At 55.0% G+C, this 20,318-nt stretch overlaps 1 protein-coding gene across 1 annotated transcript; it reads left to right on the top strand.

The window, feature by feature from the left end:
- The first annotated feature begins 4,332 nt into the window (after positions 1-4,332).
- NMB (neuromedin B) lies at positions 4,333-19,827 on the top strand. Its single transcript, XM_073363243.2, is given in 4 exon segments — positions 4,333-4,389; positions 4,392-4,590; positions 11,203-11,414; positions 19,518-19,827. Coding segments are annotated over 4 exon segments (516 nt in total). The 3' UTR covers positions 19,566-19,827.
- Positions 19,828-20,318: the final 491 nt, after the last annotated feature.

The following is a 20,318-nucleotide window of genomic DNA, read 5'->3' as shown; positions in this document are numbered from 1 at the left end:
CACAGTGGGTTCCTCTAGTCAGTCGCACACTAGAGAGGATTTCTCTACAAGGGGTGCCAGAAACCAAAAGCTGCAAGTTCCCTTGGCACGATGTCTAGAAGATTAAATCCAGTGCAGCGCCTAGGGGCTGTCCAGTCTGGTCCAGGCGCAAAAACAGTAACAAGGTCCCTGTGTGACCTCTCTGCATCAACCTCCTACCTGCTGGCCAGAGCCCCGTGTCCTCCTGCTGCAGCTGAGAACGATAGTGCCCTTCTAGGCTTCCCATCTTGACCAGGAGGGCCCAGGGAGAGCCTGTGGGTAGCAGTCACCCACTCTGATCCCAGAGATATCAGGATACTGCTGGTACCAGCAAAGCCCAGAGCCACCCACTGACTCAATAGGGGACATAGCTGAGCCCTGCCAAGTCTCCTGGCCTAAGGCAAATGGTACTGATGAAATGCCATTTGCGTATACCAAAGCTGAGGCCCTCTGCACAGGAACAGAATCTAGGGACAAGTCTAAATGTAATCTGGGTAAAGTAAAGCAAGCCCCATCTCATAGAATCATAGAATCATAGAATATCAGGGTTGGAAGGGACCCCAGAAGGTCATCTAGTCCAACCCCCTGCTCAAAGCAGGACCAATTCCCAGTTAAATCATCCCAGCCAGGGCTTTGTCAAGCCTGACCTTAAAAACCTCTAAGGAAGGAGATTCTACCACCTCCCTAGGTAACGCATTCCAGTGTTTCACCACCCTCTTAGTGAAAAAGTTTTTCCTAATATCCAATCTAAACCTCCCCCACTGCAACTTGAGACCATTACTCCTCGTTCTGTCATCTGCTACCATTGAGAACAGTCTAGAGCCATCCTCTTTGGAACCCCCTTTCAGGTAGTTGAAAGCAGCTATCAAATCCCCCCTCATTCTTCTCTTCTGCAGGCTAAACAATCCCAGCTCCCTCAGCCTCTCCTCATAACTCATGTGTTCCAGTCCCCTAATCATTTTTGTTGCCCTTCGCTGGACTCTCTCCAATTTATCCACATCCTTCTTGAAGTGTGGGGCCCAAAACTGGACACAGTACTCCAGATGAGGCCTCACCAATGTCGAATAGAGGGGAACGATCACGTCCCTCGATCTGCTCGCTATGCCCCTACTTATACATCCCAAAATGCCATTGGCCTTCTTGGCAACAAGGGCACACTGCTGACTCATATCCAGCTTCTCGTCCACTGTCACCCCTAGGTCCTTTTCCGCAGAACTGCTGCCTAGCCATTCGGTCCCTAGTCTGTAGCTGTGCATTGGGTTCTTCCGTCCTAAGTGCAGGACCCTGCACTTATCCTTATTGAACCTCATCAGATTCCTTTTGGCCCAATCTTCCAATTGGTCTAGGTCCTTCTGTATCCTATCCCTCCCCTCCAGCGTATCTACCACTCCTCCCAGTTTAGTATCATCTGCAAATTTGCTGAGAGTGCAATCCACACCATCCTCCAGATCATTTATGAAGATATTGAATAAAACCGGCCCCAGGACCGACCCTTGGGGCACTCCACTTGATACCGGCTGCCAACTAGACATGGAGCCATTGATCACTACCCGTTGAGCCTGACAATCTAGCCAGCTTTCTACCCACCTTATAGTGCATTCATCCAGCCCATACTTCCTTAACTTGCTGACAAGAATACTATGGGAGACCGTGTCAAAAGCTTTGCTAAAGTCAAGAAACAATACATCCACTGCTTTCCCTTCATCCACAGAACCAGTAATCTCATCATAAAAGGTGATTAGATTAGTCAGGCATGACCTTCCCTTGGTGAATCCATGCTGGCTGTTCCTGATCACTTTCCTCTCATGCAAGTGCTTCAGGATTGATTCTTTGAGGACCTGCTCCATGATTTTTCCAGGAACTGAGGTGAGGCTGACTGGCCTGTAGTTCCCAGGATCTTCCTTCTTCCCTTTTTTAAAGATTGGCACTACATTAGCCTTTTTCCAGTCATCCGGGACTTCCCCGGTTCGCCACGAGTTTTCAAAGATAATGGCCAGTGGCTCTGCAATCACAGCCGCCAATTCCTTCAGCACTCTCGGATGCAACTCGTCCGGCCCCATGGACTTGTGCACGTCCAGCTTTTCTAAATAGTCCCTAACCGCCTCTATCTCCACAGAGGGCTGGCCATCTCTTCCGCATTTTGTGATGCCCAGCGCAGCAGTCTGGGAGCTGACCTTGTTAGTGAAAACAGAGGCAAAAAAAGCATTGAGTACATTAGCTTTTTCCACATCCTCTGTCACTAGGTTGCCTCCCTCATTCAGTAAGGGGCCCACACATTCCTTGGCTTTCTTCTTGTTGCCAACATACCTGAAGAAACCCTTCTTGTTACTCTTGACATCTCTGGCTAGCTGCAGCTCCAGGTGCGATTTGGCCCTCCTGATAACATTCCTACATGCCCGAGCAATATTTTTATACTCTTCCCTGGTCATATGTCCAACCTTCCACTTCTTGTAAGCTTCTTTTTTATGTTTAAGATCCGCTAGGATTTCACCATTAAGCCAAGTTGGTCGCCTGCCATATTTACTATTCTTTCGACTCATCGGGATGGTTTGTCCCTGTAACCTCAACAGGGATTCCTTGAAATACAGCCAGCTCTCCTGGACTCCTTTCCCCTTCAAGTTAGTCCCCCAGGGGATCCTGGCCATCCGTTCCCTGAGGGAGTCGAAGTCTGCTTTCCTGAAGTCCAGGGTCCGTATCCTGCTGCTTACCTTTGTTCCCTGCGTCAGGATCCTGAACTCAACCAACTCATGGTCACTGCCTCCCAGATTCCCATCCACTTTTGCTTCCCCCACTAATTCTACCCGGTTTGTGAGCAGCAGGTCAAGAAAAGCGCCCCCCCTAGTTGGCTCCTCTAGCACTTGCGCCAGGAAATTGTCCCCTACGCTTTCCAAAAACTTCCTGGATTGTCTATGCACCGCTGTATTGCTCTCCCAGCAGATATCAGGAAAATTAAAGTCACCCATGAGAATCAGGGCATGCGATCTAGTAGCTTCCGTGAGCTGCCGGAAGAAAGCCTCATCTCATGCCTTTGAAAGGTTCCTCAACATCTACTGCCACTTCCACCGCCAGCTCTGTGCAGTCTTCTAAAGCCGCCGCCCGGTTTACCAGTCGGAGAACACTGCCTGTCCCCGATCTCTGCTGCACCAATCCCACCCGCTTACCAGGGATGGCGATGGGGGAGTGGTTCCAGAGGGATGATGGTTAAGAATAGGGGACAGTACCTTGTGTAATGGGGTGGGGGGCGCTCCTCCGCCTCTACGTGTCTGAGCTTAGAGCATTTCACAGCACAGGAGGGGCTGCTCCTTCCTCATCTGAGTCACCCAACATGGGTGGCAATTCCCTGGGAAAACTCGCTGAGAGCCTGTCCTGCTGGGTGCAAAGGCTCATGCTTTGGAGAACCTCTTATTCAAGTTCCTGGGGAAACGGGTGGGCCCTGACCATGATCCCCTGACTCCCTGAAGAGAGAAGAAAGCAACCCGGCCATGCTGGCACGGTGAGAGCCGGAAATGGGGGGTGGGGTTTGACATGTAAAGGACTCATAAACATTTTCCAGTTGTGCTTTTGCACCTCCAGAGGATCTATGGACAGCTCCCCGGCTCTGCTGCCCCCTGAGCTGTCTGTTCCTCCAGCTGGATGCCCAGCTTGTCAGTGAGGGGTTGCAGGGCACGGGGGGAGCAGGATGCCAGCCCAGATCTCTGAAGCACCTCTGCCCGTGGTGGGATATTTTCCACGGACTGCAGGGTGCTTTGGGGCAGACCCTGGGGGGCTCTTTTTGGTCAGCCACTTTGTGTTTGATAAAACCCAGCCTGAGCTTTGTGTAGGAGTGAAGCCTACTGCTTGGAGGGCCTGGCCCTGTGCCGCTGCCAGGGGCAGCAGGATCTGCACCCCGACTTCCCTGAGTGTCCTGTTTGGGGCGCTGCACAGAAGGTGCCCTGGGCCCATAGGTGCTGGAACTAAGGGTACTGGGGGTGCAGCCGCACCCCCTGGCTTGAAGTGGTTTCCATTTCCATCAGCTACAGAGTTTACAGTTTGGATCAACAGCTCCCAGCACCCGACCCTACACATTGTTCCAGCGCCACTGCCTGGGCGGGAAGGGTCCCCCTGAAGGGTCCCCCTGGCCCGGGGTGGCCGGAACACGTGGCGGGATCCTCCGGGCCAGGGGCAGGCAGCTGGGCGCTGAGTCACCCCCTCCTGCCCGCTCCCGGCCCTAGGCGTGGCCTGGGCAGGGGTTGGGCGCCCCCCGCCGCCGCCGTGCGCAAGGCGAGGGCTGCGGCTGCTCCCGGCCAGTCTCCGCCCCGCGGTGGGAGGCTTTAAATGGAGCAGCCCGGGAAGCCAGAGGCGACCAGCCCGGAGCACGAGTCGCCGCCGCCGCCGCTTCCCCGGCCCCAGGCGAAGCGTCCCCCGGAGCCCGGCGGGGAGCCATGGGCGCGCTGCCCGCCAGCCGGCTCCTGGGCTGCCTGCTGCTCCTCTCCTTCCTCTCGGCCGCCCCCGCCTACCGGCCGGACTTCGCCGAGCCGCTGGACCGAGCGGCCAGGATCAAAGTCAACCCCCGCGGCAACCTCTGGGCCACAGGTACCGTCCGCTGCCCCGCCGGGGCGCCGCTTCCCGCCCGCCCCGGCGCCTCCCGGCGGGGCGCCCCTGGGAAGCCGCCCGCGGCTTGCGCGATCGAAGGGGCTTTCGCGGATCCCGGCGGGGTCGGGCGGAGCAGCCCGGGGATTCCGGGGGCAGACGGCCCCGATCCCCTCCCAGCTGCAGGTCGGCCACCGGGCGAAGCCACCCCTAGTCCGAGCCCGGGGGAGAGGGGAGCCGGGCCGGGGGGTGGAGGGTGTCAGCGGACCCCCAGAGCCAGCGGGCCGGGACCGGGGCGAGCTTGTCTGCGGCGAACCCCGCGCCGGTGTGGCCGGACAGGCAATGAGGGAGAGCCTTGGGCGGGGGCAGGTGAGCAGCCCAGCCCCAGAGGGGGACCCCCATGGCTCCGGCTCCGGTGCTGGGCGGGACTGGAGCTGCCCAGGAGCAAGGCTGGGCTGGGTGGGAAGAGCGGCTGCGAGCTGCCCCGAGGAGGGCCGGCCTGCGGGGCAGGGCTCCATTCTTGTCTCCGAGAGTGCACCTGGGCAAAGCATCTTGTCGTGGGGCCCTGGGTAACACGCCAAGGTGGGGCGCACGCCAGCGCACCAGAGCCGCTTCGGAGACTCTCCGGAGTGCCGCTGGCAGGAGCAGTGCGAGGGACTTGGCTGTGGGGGCTGGGAGCTGGCACCCCTCGGAGGCAGACTGGAGCAGCAGGTGAGCCGACCTCCGCTACAGGGCTCGGTCCACACCGTGTCTACGCCTGCCCTTCGGCTGGGTGATGGGGCGCGCTTTGCTTTGCATGGGCTGGCGGGGTTAATTCACTGCAGTGCCTTCCCAGCAAAGGAACCCGCACTTCTGGGCCAGGGGCTCTCTGGCCTGCAGAACTCCAAGGGCAAATGGGCCAAGGCCCAACGAGGTTCTGCCAAACTACTCGCTGCAGCTTGTGGGGGACCCCTGGTGCCAGGGAGGGCTGCCAGGAATTGGCGCATTTACCTGCAGAAATGTCTGAGTACCTCCGCGGCCAGAAATCAACAGCCAGAAGAAACCTAAAGCAAGAGAACAGGAGAGTGGGTGAGGAAGGGGGGGGGGGGAGAAAGGAGCATAGGGCAGGGCTTAGCCAGGGGCCATTATGCCTCCTGCAATAGGGAGACATTTCAAACTCAGCTCCTCAAAACAGACGCACATTTTAAGAGGGTAGGGTTAGCCCTCCCCTGAAGTCATCTACACCATTAAAATCCCCCCCCCACCCGCCAAAGAAAAGATCCAAAAATAAGAGACCCAGCCATTAGGAGCCTATTTTGTGCAGGTCAGATGTAGCCTCTCCTTCGCATCCTCCTCTGTGTGATGTGGGGGTGGAGAAGGGTGAAAGGCAGGATTGAGAGAAGGCTCCTGAGGTTTCTGGAGCTGGGCTGGAGAGCAGGAGGAGAAGTGGGCAGATGCCGCCTGTCCGTCACCGTACAATGCCCACGCCCTTCCATTGCCCAGCACGGGCTGCCCCAACACGCTGTGCTGGCAGCTCCAGAGCCCTGGCATGCACTGCCTTGTCGCACACGTAGTGCTGAAAATGCTGGCCAGTCACAGTCTCGGGGGTAATAACTTGTGAGAGTCCCTGGGGCAAACTGGAAAAGTAACGGCGGTGCTATTAATCTTAATTCAGATACAGGAGAAGGTTGTGGCGCTCGACTGATCTGAGGGTTTGTCTACCCTGCAAGAAGAGGTGTGGACTTTGGGTCTCTGGGTGGCAGCTTGGGCTCTCAAGCCCACCTGATCCCCTGGGTCTGAGCTTGGGGGCTCGCATGAGCAGCTGTCAGAGCCACCGGATCCATACTGCTATTCTTAGCACACTAGCTGGAGCCCCACTAGCAGGAGTCTGTCTGCTTGAGCTGGGGGACTCACTCCCAGATGCAATGTAAATACTCTTTTAGAAAAAGGAAAAGGAGTACTTGTGGCACCTTAGAGACTAACAAATTACTCCTTTTCTTTTTGCGAATACAGACGAACGCGCCTGCTACTCTGAGACCTACTCTTGGGTTGTGCTGCTAACCCAAATTAAAAGCCAAGTTTGTGTCTTCCCCGCTGTTTTAACCAGAGTTACCAATGTACCATTTTTGCAGTATAGACACACCCTAAATGGGAGAGATCACCTCCACAGAACTCCATCCACACACCTGCCCCCAGCGGAGTGACCACACATTCAACCAATGAAATGTCCGAAACATAATCCCAGAGTGGGAGGGTGGGAATATAGATAGATGATCAGCAGAACAACTGTCCTTGATTAACCAATGATTCTGGTGCCTGGACAATATTCCCTAGCTACTATTAGCCGATTGTCCCTTTTGTGGGTGCATGGCAAGATGGATTGTTCCAAATCCCTATAGCAGAGAGATGGCACCCACAATCCCAGACACAGGCAGCAAATTCCTCGGGCAGATTCTGCCTCGTGGTGAGTAGTATTGTGCTGTGGAGGCACCAAGGTCTACACTGAGCCAAATACTGGGAGATTAGACTGAGGATTTCAGAATGTCAGGTGCAATCGGATATTAGAGAGACGTGGTGGTGGATGGGGGAATATCTTTTATTGGACCAACTTCTGTTGGTGAGAGAGACAAGCTATAGAGTCCTTCTATACACAAAGCCCTTCTTTGGGTCTGGGAAAGGTACCAGTGTTGTAGCAGTGTTCATCCCAGGATATCTGAGCAAACCTTTTCCAGACCCGAGGAAGAGCTCTGCATGGCTTGGAAGCTTGTCTCTCTCACCAACTGAAGTTGGTCCAATAAAAGATATTACCTCCCACACCTTGGCTTTCTAATATCCTGGGACTGACATGGCTACAACTAATTGCATGTAATAAAATATTGGTATTTTAAAATGCAAAGCAGAGCGCCTGTCCATTATTTTAAGGCAAAGCAGAGAGAAAGCAGAAGTACCTTCCAGATTGGCACTGCTCTGAGATAGAGGAAACCAAATCTATTTCTCAGCTATTCATGTTCAAAATCTAGTCTGGCACCTTGGGTACCACTGTGAAACTTGTCTGAATAGTGCTGCCTGAAGGGGAGTGAGCAAGCAAAAAGGTGGGTGTGTGGGAGAAAGCTGCTGTGAAGCTTCCCGCAGATGAGAAGCCGAGAATGGGGGTGGAGGACAGAGCTGAGGGGTCACTTAATCTGCTTGGCTAGGAGAGAAGCAAGGGAGCCCCTGGAGAACCAGTTTGACTAGTTACTGGAGTTGCCCTCCAGTAACCCCCCTCTGTGTGGCTTGCTGTGGAGCGAACCCCCAGAGGACATCTCTATCTCAGAATGGCAATGCCGGCTCCGTCCCAGAGCAATGCTCATCCTAGTTAAGGATGCAGCTGCTGTAACCCTGGGCACTGTGTGCCGGGGACCCTGCTAGTGGGGGGTGGGTGGTAGCATGAGAGAGTCCACTCGCCAGGCAGCAATGAATCCAGAATGTGTCCCCTCTGTGCTGCTGCTGCTCTGCCACCAGAGGGCTCCTTTCCCAGCCGGCCGAGGGAGAGGGACAGATCGCTCCATGCCCAGAGCAGAGGCTTCCAGAAAAGGAACAAATTCCCTTATGAACCCAGACCCAAGTGTGATCTGACTCCTCAGTCTGTGCCCCGGTGCTGCTTCCCTTCAGCTGGTCTCTTGCCATGGGAGGTGTGAAGGGCCTTTATGCTGCCTCTTTTCCTCCTTGCCCGTCTGAAGCTGGGGAGGGGAGGGGGGAGCCGGAAAGGCTCTGTGCAGCCTGCAGGAGCCCTCCCCAAATGAGAACTGCAGCGCTTTCCCCTGCTTGTGCTCCCTGCCCAGGTTTTCAAGCCCCCTGAGAGATGTCTCGGCACCTTTGTCTCCCTGTTACAGACCAGGCCTGGATCCCCCCGGTGGTTCAGGGAAGCCCAGCACACAACCATATGTTGTGTAATCAGAATCTGCTGCCGGAAGCCCCCATGGCGTTAACCACTGGCACAGCATGCACTGGCTATTCAAGCTCCCATTTGTGGGGCCTTGTAATAACAGGCTCAGAATGAAGAGGGCCCCGGTCCTGAGCACTAAGGATCTGCCCATGCCCCTGTGCTGTTTGTGCCCTGAAGGATGAGGGGTTTATGAAATGCTTGTTATCCACTAGGGTGATGAATCTGCTAGGCAGGAACGGCCCTTCCCATCAAGCTATGACCAACCCCCAGGGCGGACATGTGGGTCTGTTCTGGGCAGAACCTGTGGGGAAGCAGCAGGGAGGACGGTGCCAATGAGACACTCCACTGACTTATCCCGGCCTGGAAACCTGCAAACTCCTCCTCGCTTCCAGCAGAGGCTGGGCTGGAGAGGCACCGGGCGGAGAGGCACTGGCCCTCTGGTGACTCAGATTCCAAGGCCAGAAGGGTTCTGATTATTTTGCTGGATCTCCTGCACAGCACAGGCCAGAGACTTGCTCTACAGTAATCCCTAAAGCACATCTCAGAAAACCACCCAGTCTTGAATCAAAAGGCTGGGAAGCTTAAGAGCTGTGTCCGAAGGGCTGAGAGCCAGGCTGGGAAGCAGCCTGTCACTGGCAGGGGGGCTAGTGGTAGCCATGGTGGTGGATCCCAGGTAGCCATGGTGGTGGATCCCAGGGGCAGCTTGCAAGCGGGGGTCCACGTGGATGAGTCTGAATGAGACTACAGGTGCTGGCCAAGGAGTCTGTAGGCCAGTGCATGGCTGCCTCTGGGAGAGGCCTGGAGCAGATACACTGGCACAAGATTTGACCTTCATATCCCTGTACTGAGCTGCCCTGGAGCTGGGCTGGGATTTGTTGTGGGTTCTGTTTATCATCTGTAGTTTGCAACTTGCAGCCATTGTGCCAGGGTCATTGCAGGATTTATTTCTGGCAGCCCAAGTTCAGCCCCCTTTGTTACTCGTCGGACTCCGAGGGTACAACTCCACTGCAAGTGCTACGGCAGCTACAGCACTGGATTGTCGCCACTTCCTGCAGTGACCGTTGATCCATCCCCTCGGAACCTGGGTGGAGGGAAGAATTCTTCCGTTGGCCACGTTGCAGAGGGCGTGACGTTTTTCACAGCCCTGAGCGAGGCCAACCGAAGTTTTAGGCGTAGACCGGGTCTGTGAGTGTTTATGGGAACTCATTGAGGGCTAGATCCTGAGGGGTCTGCTGCTTGGAGAGCCTGACTCCAAGCATATGCTACAGAACACCTGGGGGCTGGTGTCCCACTGCTCTCCTAGTCACACTGTGCACTGGGTCCGGTTACAGCTCAGGGTGAGCCTGACTGGGAAAACAGGCTATGATTTTGCAAGTGCACTGTCCATGCAACTTATAGCCCTTAAATTTCTAACTACTGATTGTGCATGCAAATCAGGTAGTTAGCACTGATGGCTATAAAACAGAGGTGGGCAAACTATGGCCCATGGGCCGCATCTGGCCCACCAGCCGTTTTAATCAGGCCCTCAAGTTCCCACTGGGGTCTGGCCCTGCTTTAGCCAGGGAGCAGGGTTGGGGGGCTACTCTGCACAGCTCCCGGAAGCAACAGCATGCCCTCCCCCTCTTCCCCCCGGCTCCAGCTTCTACACACTGGGGCAACCTGGGGCTCCACTTCATGCGCTGCCCCCGCAGCTCCCATTGGCCAGAAACCATGACCAATGGGAGCTGCAGGGCGGTGTGCAGCAGAGCCACCTGGCCACACCTCTGCATAGGAGCTGGAGTGGGGATATGTCACTGTTTCTGGGAGCTGCGTGTGGTAAGCACTGCCCAGAGTCTGCACCCCTGAGCCACCCCCTGTGCCCCAACCCCCTGCCCCAGCCCCAATCCTCCTCCTGCTCTCCAACCCCCTCGATGCCAGCCCAGAGCACCATCCTAGAGCCCACAACCCCCCCCCCACCCACACGCATCCCTGCCCCCGTTACCCCAACCTGTAGCCCCCTCCCGCACCCTGAACTCCTTTCTGGCTCCATGCCAGAGCCCACACCCCCAACCAGAGCCCTCAACCCCCTGCACCCTGTGTCGTCTGCACAAGTGTCGTCTTGGCTGCCTTTCTCTGAACAGCTAAGCTATCTCGTAGGTTGTTATTTGGGTGGTTATTAAAGGTGAGCTGCCAAGATGTTTTTAGGGCTCTGGGAATCATCACTGTGGCTCAGATAGGGGGCCCTCTAGCCTGGTCTCCAGTCTCTGATGGGGCCAGCAGCAGCTGCTTCCAGGGAAGGCATAAGACCCATGTAGCGATGGATCTCTGGCCCCTAGGGAAAGTTCCCTTCAAACCCCCATAGTTACTGATCTTGAAAGCAAAACTTGTGGTTATTTCTGCTACTTACTGTGGTAACTCTGGATAGTTGTCACCCAGAGTTTCTAGTATTTCAAGAGGAACAAAGCATGTGGCCATTGTCATGTTCTTTTGCTAGCTCCCCCTCAGTTCCGCCTCCTTCAGCTAGAGGTGGGTTTCTGCTACAGTATCTTGCTTCTGAAAAATTCCAGTGCCACAGCAGCCACTGCTATATTGCGGATTTCGAAGGCTGCTTGGTGCTAGGGAGCTGTGGGACTTTTGCATCCAGGCCCCCTGCCAGAGCTTGAAATCTTCCCCGCCCCCACAACCATCTTGCCCATTCCCTGTTCTAATACACGTGCCCAATGTCATTTCAGGTCATTTCATGGGGAAGAAGAGCATTGCGGCCTCCCCACTTCTGGAGTCTCCGGGAGATGCTGTAGCAAACTCCATCCCAGTGGCCTTCAGCCCAACGCTCCGAGCTGTCTTGAAGGACATGAAAGAGCTGCTTACCAGAGAGCTCCTGAAAATCCTCTTGCAAGAGAGACTAATAGATGAGAACCAAGGAAGATCTGATCTTCACAACCAGGTGACTACTGAGCAATGTGGTAGAGAGAGAGAGCTGAGAGAGAGGCTGCAGGGGAGTGCAGCAAGGAGCAGCACAGGGCCAAATCATCCTACCCCCCTGGGGCAGCCAGAGGAGGGGCCAAGGAGCCCCTCAAGGCTGGGCTGGAACAGTTTCCCTCACATCTGGGCTAAGGAGCCCACATAGGAGGCTAACCCCAGAGATCCAGAGGGAAGGAAACTCCTGTTTCCCAAGGGAGGCTATGCCTCTATTGACCCTGCCACCTCCATTGGAGCCAAGCTTGGGAGGGGCTCAGTGGGAGTAAAAGATGAAGCAGTGTTAACTCTGGCTTGGCAATGCTAATACCAGAAGCTGGGCTCCTGCTCCAGTCCCTCATGCCTCTGCCACCAAACCCCTGTGGGGCACTGACCCTGCAGAGCGCCAGTGGAAGAGCTCGGCCCGGCACAGCGCGTGGCTAGGATAAATGCTGGAGCTGGAGCTTCTTCGCCCTCCACAGCCCATGGGCAGATGCCCAGGATCTCTGTCCCCTCTGCTCATGGAGCAGTGGGGATGGTCTGAGCCATAGCTCTTATAAGGGAAAAGTCTGTAGTCACTTAGCCCTTGCCACCGCAGGGCTGATCCTTTCAGTATCCTCTGGAGTGATAGCACAGGGGCATCTCCCACACATGGGAGTGGCAAGGTCCCTCCGACATCTCTGGTGCTGGGAACCCTGCATGCAGGCTGGGTAAAGTAGGTAAATTGGGGGGGAGCAGGGGGATTCAGTGAGGAGCAACACAATCAGGACAGTAGGAAGGCATGATAACAGATGGCTCAGAATCACCTGCCTGCTCCATCGCATTGTGGTGCTCCAGTGACATAAAATGCCCGTACGCCCGGCTTAGCTGGCTGGTGAGCATCAGCAGAGCACAGCAGGGAATGCAGCCTATATTACGGAGGCACTGGTCACACCTGACAGCTGCTGGCGAAGCCGAGTTACGCACTTCAAGCAGGGATTCATGCACTTAGTCACATACAAAGGACACAGTGGGTTGTACCCCCCGGCCAGTACTTGCTCTTTGGACACCATGAATGCCCTGCAGTGATGCCAAATGAATGAAAACATCTGAATTTGGTTTTAAACACCAGTTTGATCTAATCTGGGCCCACAGCTGCAGATGCATCTCAATCGTGATGGCACGGCTACTGCCTGGCGTCACTCCGGGGCAGACCTTCCGCAGTTTCCTGCCCTACCTGTGCATCTCCCACTGCAGCCTCTTGGAATTCTGGGAAGTTTGTCCTGAATGCTGCCTGTCCAAAAGCTGTAATGCTGGCCTGGTTTTTAACCTTAACTTCTTGGGGTGGCTCGTGGCCGGCAGTGTGAGTTCACACAGAGGCTGGGTGTTCCGTTAGCAGTGACTGACATGCCAGGCAGGTGGAGATCTGGCCTCTCTCTGTGCTTCATACAGTTCCACACCGAGTGGCCTGTGTTTGTGGCAACTGTTCGGCCAGCCCCAGGGGGGACAGAATGCGCTGTGAATGGCTGAGGTGGAGTGACAGGAGCTACAGAGACTCAGCCTGGGAGGGAAGCCGGTTCCAGGCTGGGAACAGGTGTCCTGGTCGTTCCTTGATGGCTAGTGCCCCGTGCTCCCCCCACAGCTCCCCACAAACATTGGGGGTGGAAACATGCATCAGCCCCCCCCCAGTATTTCCGGTGTGGGGGCACTAGCCCCCTGGGTCTGCTGCTCCTGCCCAGCTCCCAGTCCTGAGCTGTCACCCCCAATGGGTCCTTTCTGAAACCTGCCTTTCTTTCTCTGGGTCCATCACTGGATTATTTTCACCCACTGTAGTGCAAAAAATTATTTAAAAGGGACAAAACTTCTGGTAGGCCAAAGTGATACTAGTCAGGCCAGCCAATGATTTACTGGACTCAAGAGTGCAGTGCAGGCACACAGCCTGGCTGATTAAAAACAGTAAAAAGACTTACCCAGTTTTATTCTCTCAGAATTAGGTTACATTCTCATTGCAGGAAGCAAAGGGAATCCTATGGTCATTCTAAGGCAAATTATCTGCACTGGAGGTCTGTGTGGTGTGGCACAACCAAATGCATTCAGACTAATCAACCCCATTTAGGTAGCATCTTACTCCTGCTTGTTCCTCTTGATGAGGAGCTCAAAGACTGAACAAAGTCCTGTCTCTTTCCTGAAGAGTGTTGCAAACTACCAGCTGCTAATTTACTGATTTGTGCTGGTAGGTCTGCTGGGTTGCTCTGAGTCAGTCTCTCTCTGAGAAATAGTCTCACCTGAACCAATTGCTAGCCACCCTTCACAATGTGCTGGATCCTGCTAATGGCCAAACTGCCTGATTGGCCCTGGCCCAAATACATGGCAATGCAGAGAGGCTCAAGCCCTCCTTTAATGCCCCTGTGTACGCTGCACTGGCCATTGGGGGTCAGTACAAAGGGGCTTCACCATCTCCGACCCTTTGGGTGCTATATGCCCCAGGGGACAAAACTAGGGAGCAATCCTTGTACTTCCAAGAGCATAGGGACTGCAGCTGTAGCTGGCCCTTCCGTAGGGTGCACGAGGGTTGAGGGAAGGCTTCTTGTGCCTGCAAACACCTTGCCTTCACTGAGAGAAAAGGGATGTTTTTAGCATGCATCAGGTAACATGTTAAAACCTTCATGTAAACAGGACATGTATTTTAACTCGTGAGCTAGGTGGGGTCAACCATAGGGGGCTCAACATAGGGTTTACCATGACCAGCTAACGTGTTAAAAGGGCCCTTTTTCTCCTAGCATAGATGTGGCCTGCCCTAAATCAACCACCTGCTCTTCCTCCCACGCTCATTTCCTTTTGTGTAACAGATGAACTCCCTTTCACAGCACTTATCCCATTCAGCCTCACCCCTGCCTGTCTGTAGAGCTGCCTGTGGTAGGGGGTTGTCTCCAATGGGCCCCTTGCCTTGGAGCTGGAACAGCGCTGCATCTCCTGGGGTACAGCAGAGTTCCCTCAGGGCTCCTGGGGAGGTGAGGCTGTTCTCTTAGGAAGGGGCTGGGGAAGAGAGAGACATGGCTGGTGTAGACTCCTGGGTACCGCAGAAGCTGGGTACTGCTTGCAGCTGTGGATCAGCGCTAGGAACTCTTTGAACCTGGGTGATCTGTTCGCACTGACACACATTCTGCTGGAGCTGCTCAGCACAGGAACGGTCTCTGGCCTTGTCTGGACTAGAGAACTGAACCAGTGGCAAATGAGCTGGTGGAGAGCCTTGGTGTCAGCACACACCAGCTATTGTGTGCACAGGCCACTGGGCACCTATCCCATGCAGCCCAGCACAGCTCCTGGGAGCAGTGCCTTTGGATACTTTGGAATTTGCCTATGGGAATTGTGGGTGAAAAGGCCCAGCTCCCATAATCTGGGGGATGCTCCTGTGTAGCCCTTTGGCACAGGTACCTTTTCTGAACTTAGAAGCCAGTGTGAATGCTTGAAGGAGAGGTTTCTGCTCGAGGCTTTCAAGGGCAGGCTGAGGTATCTGTGGTGAGAGAGTGGGGGATGTGCCAGCTGAGAGCCAGAGCCCGAAACAAGCAGCTCCCAGATTTCATCCTGCAGTGGTTCCGCGCCCAGCACTGTCCAGGTGGAGGGCTGCATGCTGCAGGGCCCAGAGCTTGAGCACGGACTGATGAGACCAAGTTCTGAAGATGGGGGAGCAGTGGCAGCAAAACTTCAGGGTGAGGGAGGAGGCTTTCTTTGTGCCCTGTGATTGCCACGTGGAACACGAGGCTGGGGGAAAGAGTGGGGGGCTGCAACCAGGCAGCGGAGGCTGTGGCTGTGGGTGGAGGGCGTGGGGAAGGTCTGACCCATGGCAGGAGAGGATCAGCAGGCAGGGGAGAGTCCTGTGGAGCTCTGATAAGATCTGGTGCAGTAACAGGTTGGGGACTGGGGTGGGATTTGATGAGGGGTATGAGGTGATCATGGCCATTGGGAAGGAAGACGATCCTAGCAGCTGCACTTTGTCTGGATGGATAAAACAGGTCCAGGTGCACACTCAGCAGGTGCGTGTAGGAGACTGCCAGCAGGAGGGAGCTGGCTGAGCCATGCTGACTGCTCCGTGTCTATTGCAGCAATGATCCGATCTGCCTGCTGCAAGTCTGAGCATGTGCTCCAGCAAGGTGAACAAACTGCCAATGCTCAGTGGAGAGCCAGGGCCGCTTGCCCTGCTTACAAGGGGGAATGTTTGGCAGGGAGTAGGGCTGTGCGTCTGATCAAGGGCGGGCTGTCACCGCCTCACCCCCTTGGTTCAGACCAATGGGTCTCAATAGGTGCAGCTGGCACAGTGTGAACAGCTGGGGCAATTAGCCCATCACTTCCCAGTTCCTGTAACTGTTGAGCTCCTGCTCTGCTCAGTATGTCAGGGCTGGCTCTGGATTTACAGGCTTTCTGGAGGGCATTCTCTGCAGCCTATTTTGGCCTTCCCAGTTCTTTTGCCTTCGTTTGCACAGGCTCAGATTCAGTGCACAGTTCCTCCTAGGGGTCAGTGAGCTCTTTAACTCTTGGCTAGTCTCCGTTTAGCTCCCTGGGGTGGAGGTGCCAGCCCTGGATGCTCCCTCATGGTGTGCCCCAGCACTGCATTAGATCTGCCTCAGTGCTCCTAAGGGTTATGGCTGGGGCTCAGCCTCTGGCCCAGGCCCTGCGAGCGTTCAACCCCTTCCAGGTGGGGTGGGGGGCAGAGTCCCCAAGTCAAAGTGCAAGAGACTCTTTGGCTCCACTGGGCACAGCTTTCAGCCTCTTTCTTTCAGATGAACCCCAGCTACCAAGGCTGCCTTAACCTCCACCCCATGGTGCCAGGTAACCAGTCACGTGCACACTGCTGCCAGGCCTACCCTCAGTCAGCTCCTGGCCTCACCCAGGCTTCTTGCACGACCTGGGAATGGCCTGTGTCCTCTCCTTCCCTGGCCCCCCTCTCCGGCTGAGCTGGTTCTCCCCTTCCCACTACCCTCCTCAAGCCTGCCAGCGCTGGCAAGTGACATGGGGTGGGGCTCATGCATCCTGCAGCGGCTCCATAACTGTGAGGGGTTCACACGCCTCTCGCACTTCCCGGTCTAATTTCTACCCTTCTCGGCACTCTGCCTCTTGCTGGCAAATAGTTACAGCCTCATCCCAGCACTTCCCTTGGATGTGGCCAACTGTCCCTGCTGCCCCCTGTTATTGCAATGTGATACTGAGGGATTCTACTTAACCTGCCCGAATTTGCTTAAATTGCCCCTTCCCAGCTGGCTGCCCCTCCCCCCAGTCTCAATACCTCCCTTTGTGTGCGCCTGCGCCCCCCACTCCATTCCTCCTATGAATGGGGGATGGGAGTTAGTTCTGTAGGTGGTTGTAGGGAGCATCCTATTTCTCATTGCCTCTCCCCCCATGCAATGGGAACCAAGGGCTTGTCCACACACTGTGTTACTAGAGCAGCAGAGGGTTATGTGGACCGAGGCCTGGCACATTACATACAGCTTGCCACACCGTGACTGGCCAGGGACACCCCACCGCAGGCACTGAAAGTTCCCTCAACAGGAGCATGATTCACTGCCTGTCGATAGGTCTTTTGCACTTCATACAGCTCCTGTCATGTGCAGGAACCATCTGGGCCCAGTGGGGTCCAAATAATGGTGTTACTCACTGTGTGTAATGTGCCAGGCCCAGGTCTGTGCTCCCGCTGCTGCTCTAGCAGGGTGCTGGTGGCCTTTGAACCATACACCACAGTGAGGACCACTGGAGGGCTCACACCCTATTTAAAGGGATAGTCCCCAGTTCCTATGCACTGCAGGGATTCTTTGGCTGACAGCACCAAGAGGAGCCTCTCCAGGGCCATGCACATGGCATCCTTGGTGGAAGTGCCTAGGCTCTGGAACTCTGCCATGGGAGATAAGGAGCGGCCTGAGTCTTGTCCCCTTTAAGGATGAAACTGACGCTCCTCCCCCTCAGTATCGGCCTGATGACATTTCTTCTGGAGATGGGATAATCACTCTCACTGTAGGGGCGTAAGTGACCGAGGGCAGGAGAATGGCAGTAGTGAACATAAATCACGTCCATCTAACTATGAAAATTCCATACACAAAACTTTGTGTAACAGGGCATAAGGGTGCGGGAGTATGGTGGCCCTGTGTGCACCCTGAAATGCAGAGACTCCTGTTAGCTGACCCCCAACATGCACGCAGCACAATTCCACGGCCAGTGACGGCGTCACAGGAAATGTCATTCTACCTCTGACTGGTAAGGGAGCTGCTGCACATGGCACAATGAGTCTCCATGCTATGATGCCCAAGCTGGGGCTTCCTTGCCAATGTCACACAAATGGCACCCACTCGAGGGAAGGCTTAGAACTGCCTATGCACAGTGGTAATGATGCATAGGCAAATGGTAGGGGCATAGAAAAAGTTCCATACTACAAGAGCGGGGAAGGATTGGGACTGTTTACTTGAGAAGGGACAAGGAAGAGGGGCTAACAGCAAATGACTGGTAGAGAGATCACACACTGCTATTCACCCTGCCTCATTATAGAAGAACAAGGGCTTGTTCAGTGAAATTGAAAGGCAGCACATTTAAAATTGATTAATCCTTTTCTCACACAGTCCACAAGATGCCATTGAGGCCAAGAGAGTAGCAGGATTCACAAAAGGCCTGAGCATTTCTGTGGATAATGAAAATATCCTGAATTACAACAGTAAGGATTGAACATAAAATACCAAGGGCCTGGTTCTGTGCTGCACTCCGGTCCCTTTGTGTTGCTTTGGTGGCATAAAAAGACTGTGAAGCAACCAGATCTGACCAGCCTCACCAAGGGGGGAGCTCTCAGCTGTAGCAAATCTGCTGTATCCAGCTCCTACAACTGCTCCCTGCCTGGTATAGGGGGTGTGTCAGGAGGAGGGGAGTGCTGGCACACTCCAGTATGCTGCAGCTGGCAGACAGCCCCTTGGACCCATGGTCAAGTGAGGTAAGTTAGAGCAGCTCCTAGGCTGCTCCAGTCTGTCAGGGCTGGTGCAGATGCACCATGAACTGTAACCAGCTTCCTGTTGCCTTTTTTTCTCTCCTGTGCTGGGTGGATCTAGTGCAGGAGAGAGTCTGGGCCCAACCATCTTGGCAGGGATCCACTTACTTCAGGGCTTGAGGTACCTCCAACTCCAGGGGACTCAAGGGAAGCAGTCCCTGGGGCAGATCATCCCACATTTGCTTACTTCATGGGCTGTCATCTTCCTGAGAAGGTGCTGGTCCATCAGGATGCTGGGCTAGCAGGGCCCCATGTCCATTCTGAGCCGGCAGTTCCTGTGTTCCCATAAAGCTGTGTTGAAATAATGGGCTTGTATCTGACGGGCACGTTAGACTGTCCTTGCAGGTGAAGTATTCTGAGCAATGGTAATAGAGACACTGCAAAGCTCTGGGTAGGTCCTGGCTATTCATGACCAGCAGGGAGGTGTTGCTGGCTCGGTGGTGGAGAGCCAGAGATGCAGGCAGGCAGCAAGCTTTGCAAAATGCTGTACGTACATCTGTAGCATTGTAAAAACTCCCTCTGGGTTTGTTTTCACCTTGTCCCCAGTCCCTGTGCGATGTGATTGGTCTCCCTGTCAGTTACTGGGCAGTCTGTGCCTGGCCAACCCTAGCTCTAGGCTTTTCCTGTGCCAGCTGTCCCTGAAATCCGACCCATGCATCTGCCATCATGTCATGGCAGGATATTCTATCAGTGTGAAAGTCACTCCTAACGTGGGAGCCCAAGTCACAGTGACATCTGGGTGGGTTGGGGAGATGGAATCCATCCCCCAGCCTGGATCCGCAGAGCAGCCCCCCTGCATCTCTAGCCTATGGGCTGCAATGCTGGCCACAGTCACACTGCCCCATTTGTGAGTTGGGGCCAATGGATCTGTGAAAACTCTTCTTTCCTGGCACATCCCGACCAGCCCCTCACCGCTCTTGTGCTGCCTGGGATTGGGATATGCTGGCACAGGAACCCTCCATGGGGCTGGATAAGTGGATAAGCTGCCCCTGTAGAGGGCTTAAGGGACTGCCAGGGACTCATGCTGCCCGTACCCCTGGGTGAGTTATACCTGCAGCTGTAGCGCGGGGACCCATACTGTTGCTCTCATTTCAGGAGACAGGATTGGTAATGAAGGCGCTGGAGAAATACCTTTCAAACTGAAGAAGGGACGAAGGTGCCGTGTACATAGACTACCGAGTCCAGCATCAGGAAGGCCTGGCTGGTTTGTAGTAAACACCGGGGAATGTTTGAATTATGGTTCTGTGGAGCTACATCACCCTTATGATTTAGTATTACTGTAATATTGTGAATATTGACCATCTGTATGAAGAAAGCCCCAAAGCGCTGACTGTATATTTCCCTTGCGTTTTCTGCATTACTGCTGAGGTCAAAGAGCCCTTGTGAATAAAACCAACTCTCTGTATAGCACGTGCGAGCGCTTCCTTTGCAGTCAGCACAGGCCAGCGTTTAGGGAGCGGGGTGATTTGTTTCTTGGGACCTGAGTCTGCTATGCACAGTGCGACTGATGGGCAGGGTGGGATGCAGCAGAGGGGGGGTTGCAGCTGAATGTGTGAGGGCTGAGAGAGTCTTACTGAATGTTGCAGGGAGGCTGCCGCAGAGGGTGGGAGTGAGGGGCTCAGTGAATGTGGCTGAGGGGGTGGAGCAGGCACGGGTGTGTTTGCTGCAGGCTGTGGTGAAGGCCGTGCAGCAGAGGAGCGATGAGCTGTGAGGATATATGGGGATGGGGTTCCCCAGGAGTTGTGTGTTTGGGGCTGATGCATGTGGCATATATTCCTCCTCCCTGGCACAGCCGCCCTCCCAGAAATCATTCCTCAGGGATCTCCATGATCCCTTCTCTGAGCAACCTGCTCCTAAGATATCCCACCCCCAGGCCGCTGATCCCTGGGCCCTTAA

Source organism: Lepidochelys kempii, chromosome 10, assembly GCF_965140285.1.
Source record: "Lepidochelys kempii isolate rLepKem1 chromosome 10, rLepKem1.hap1, whole genome shotgun sequence".
In the NCBI taxonomy this organism is placed as follows: domain Eukaryota; kingdom Metazoa; phylum Chordata; order Testudines; family Cheloniidae; genus Lepidochelys; species Lepidochelys kempii.
The sequence above is the reverse complement of the archived record's forward strand: the minus strand, read 5'-3'. Positions and strand labels throughout refer to the sequence as shown.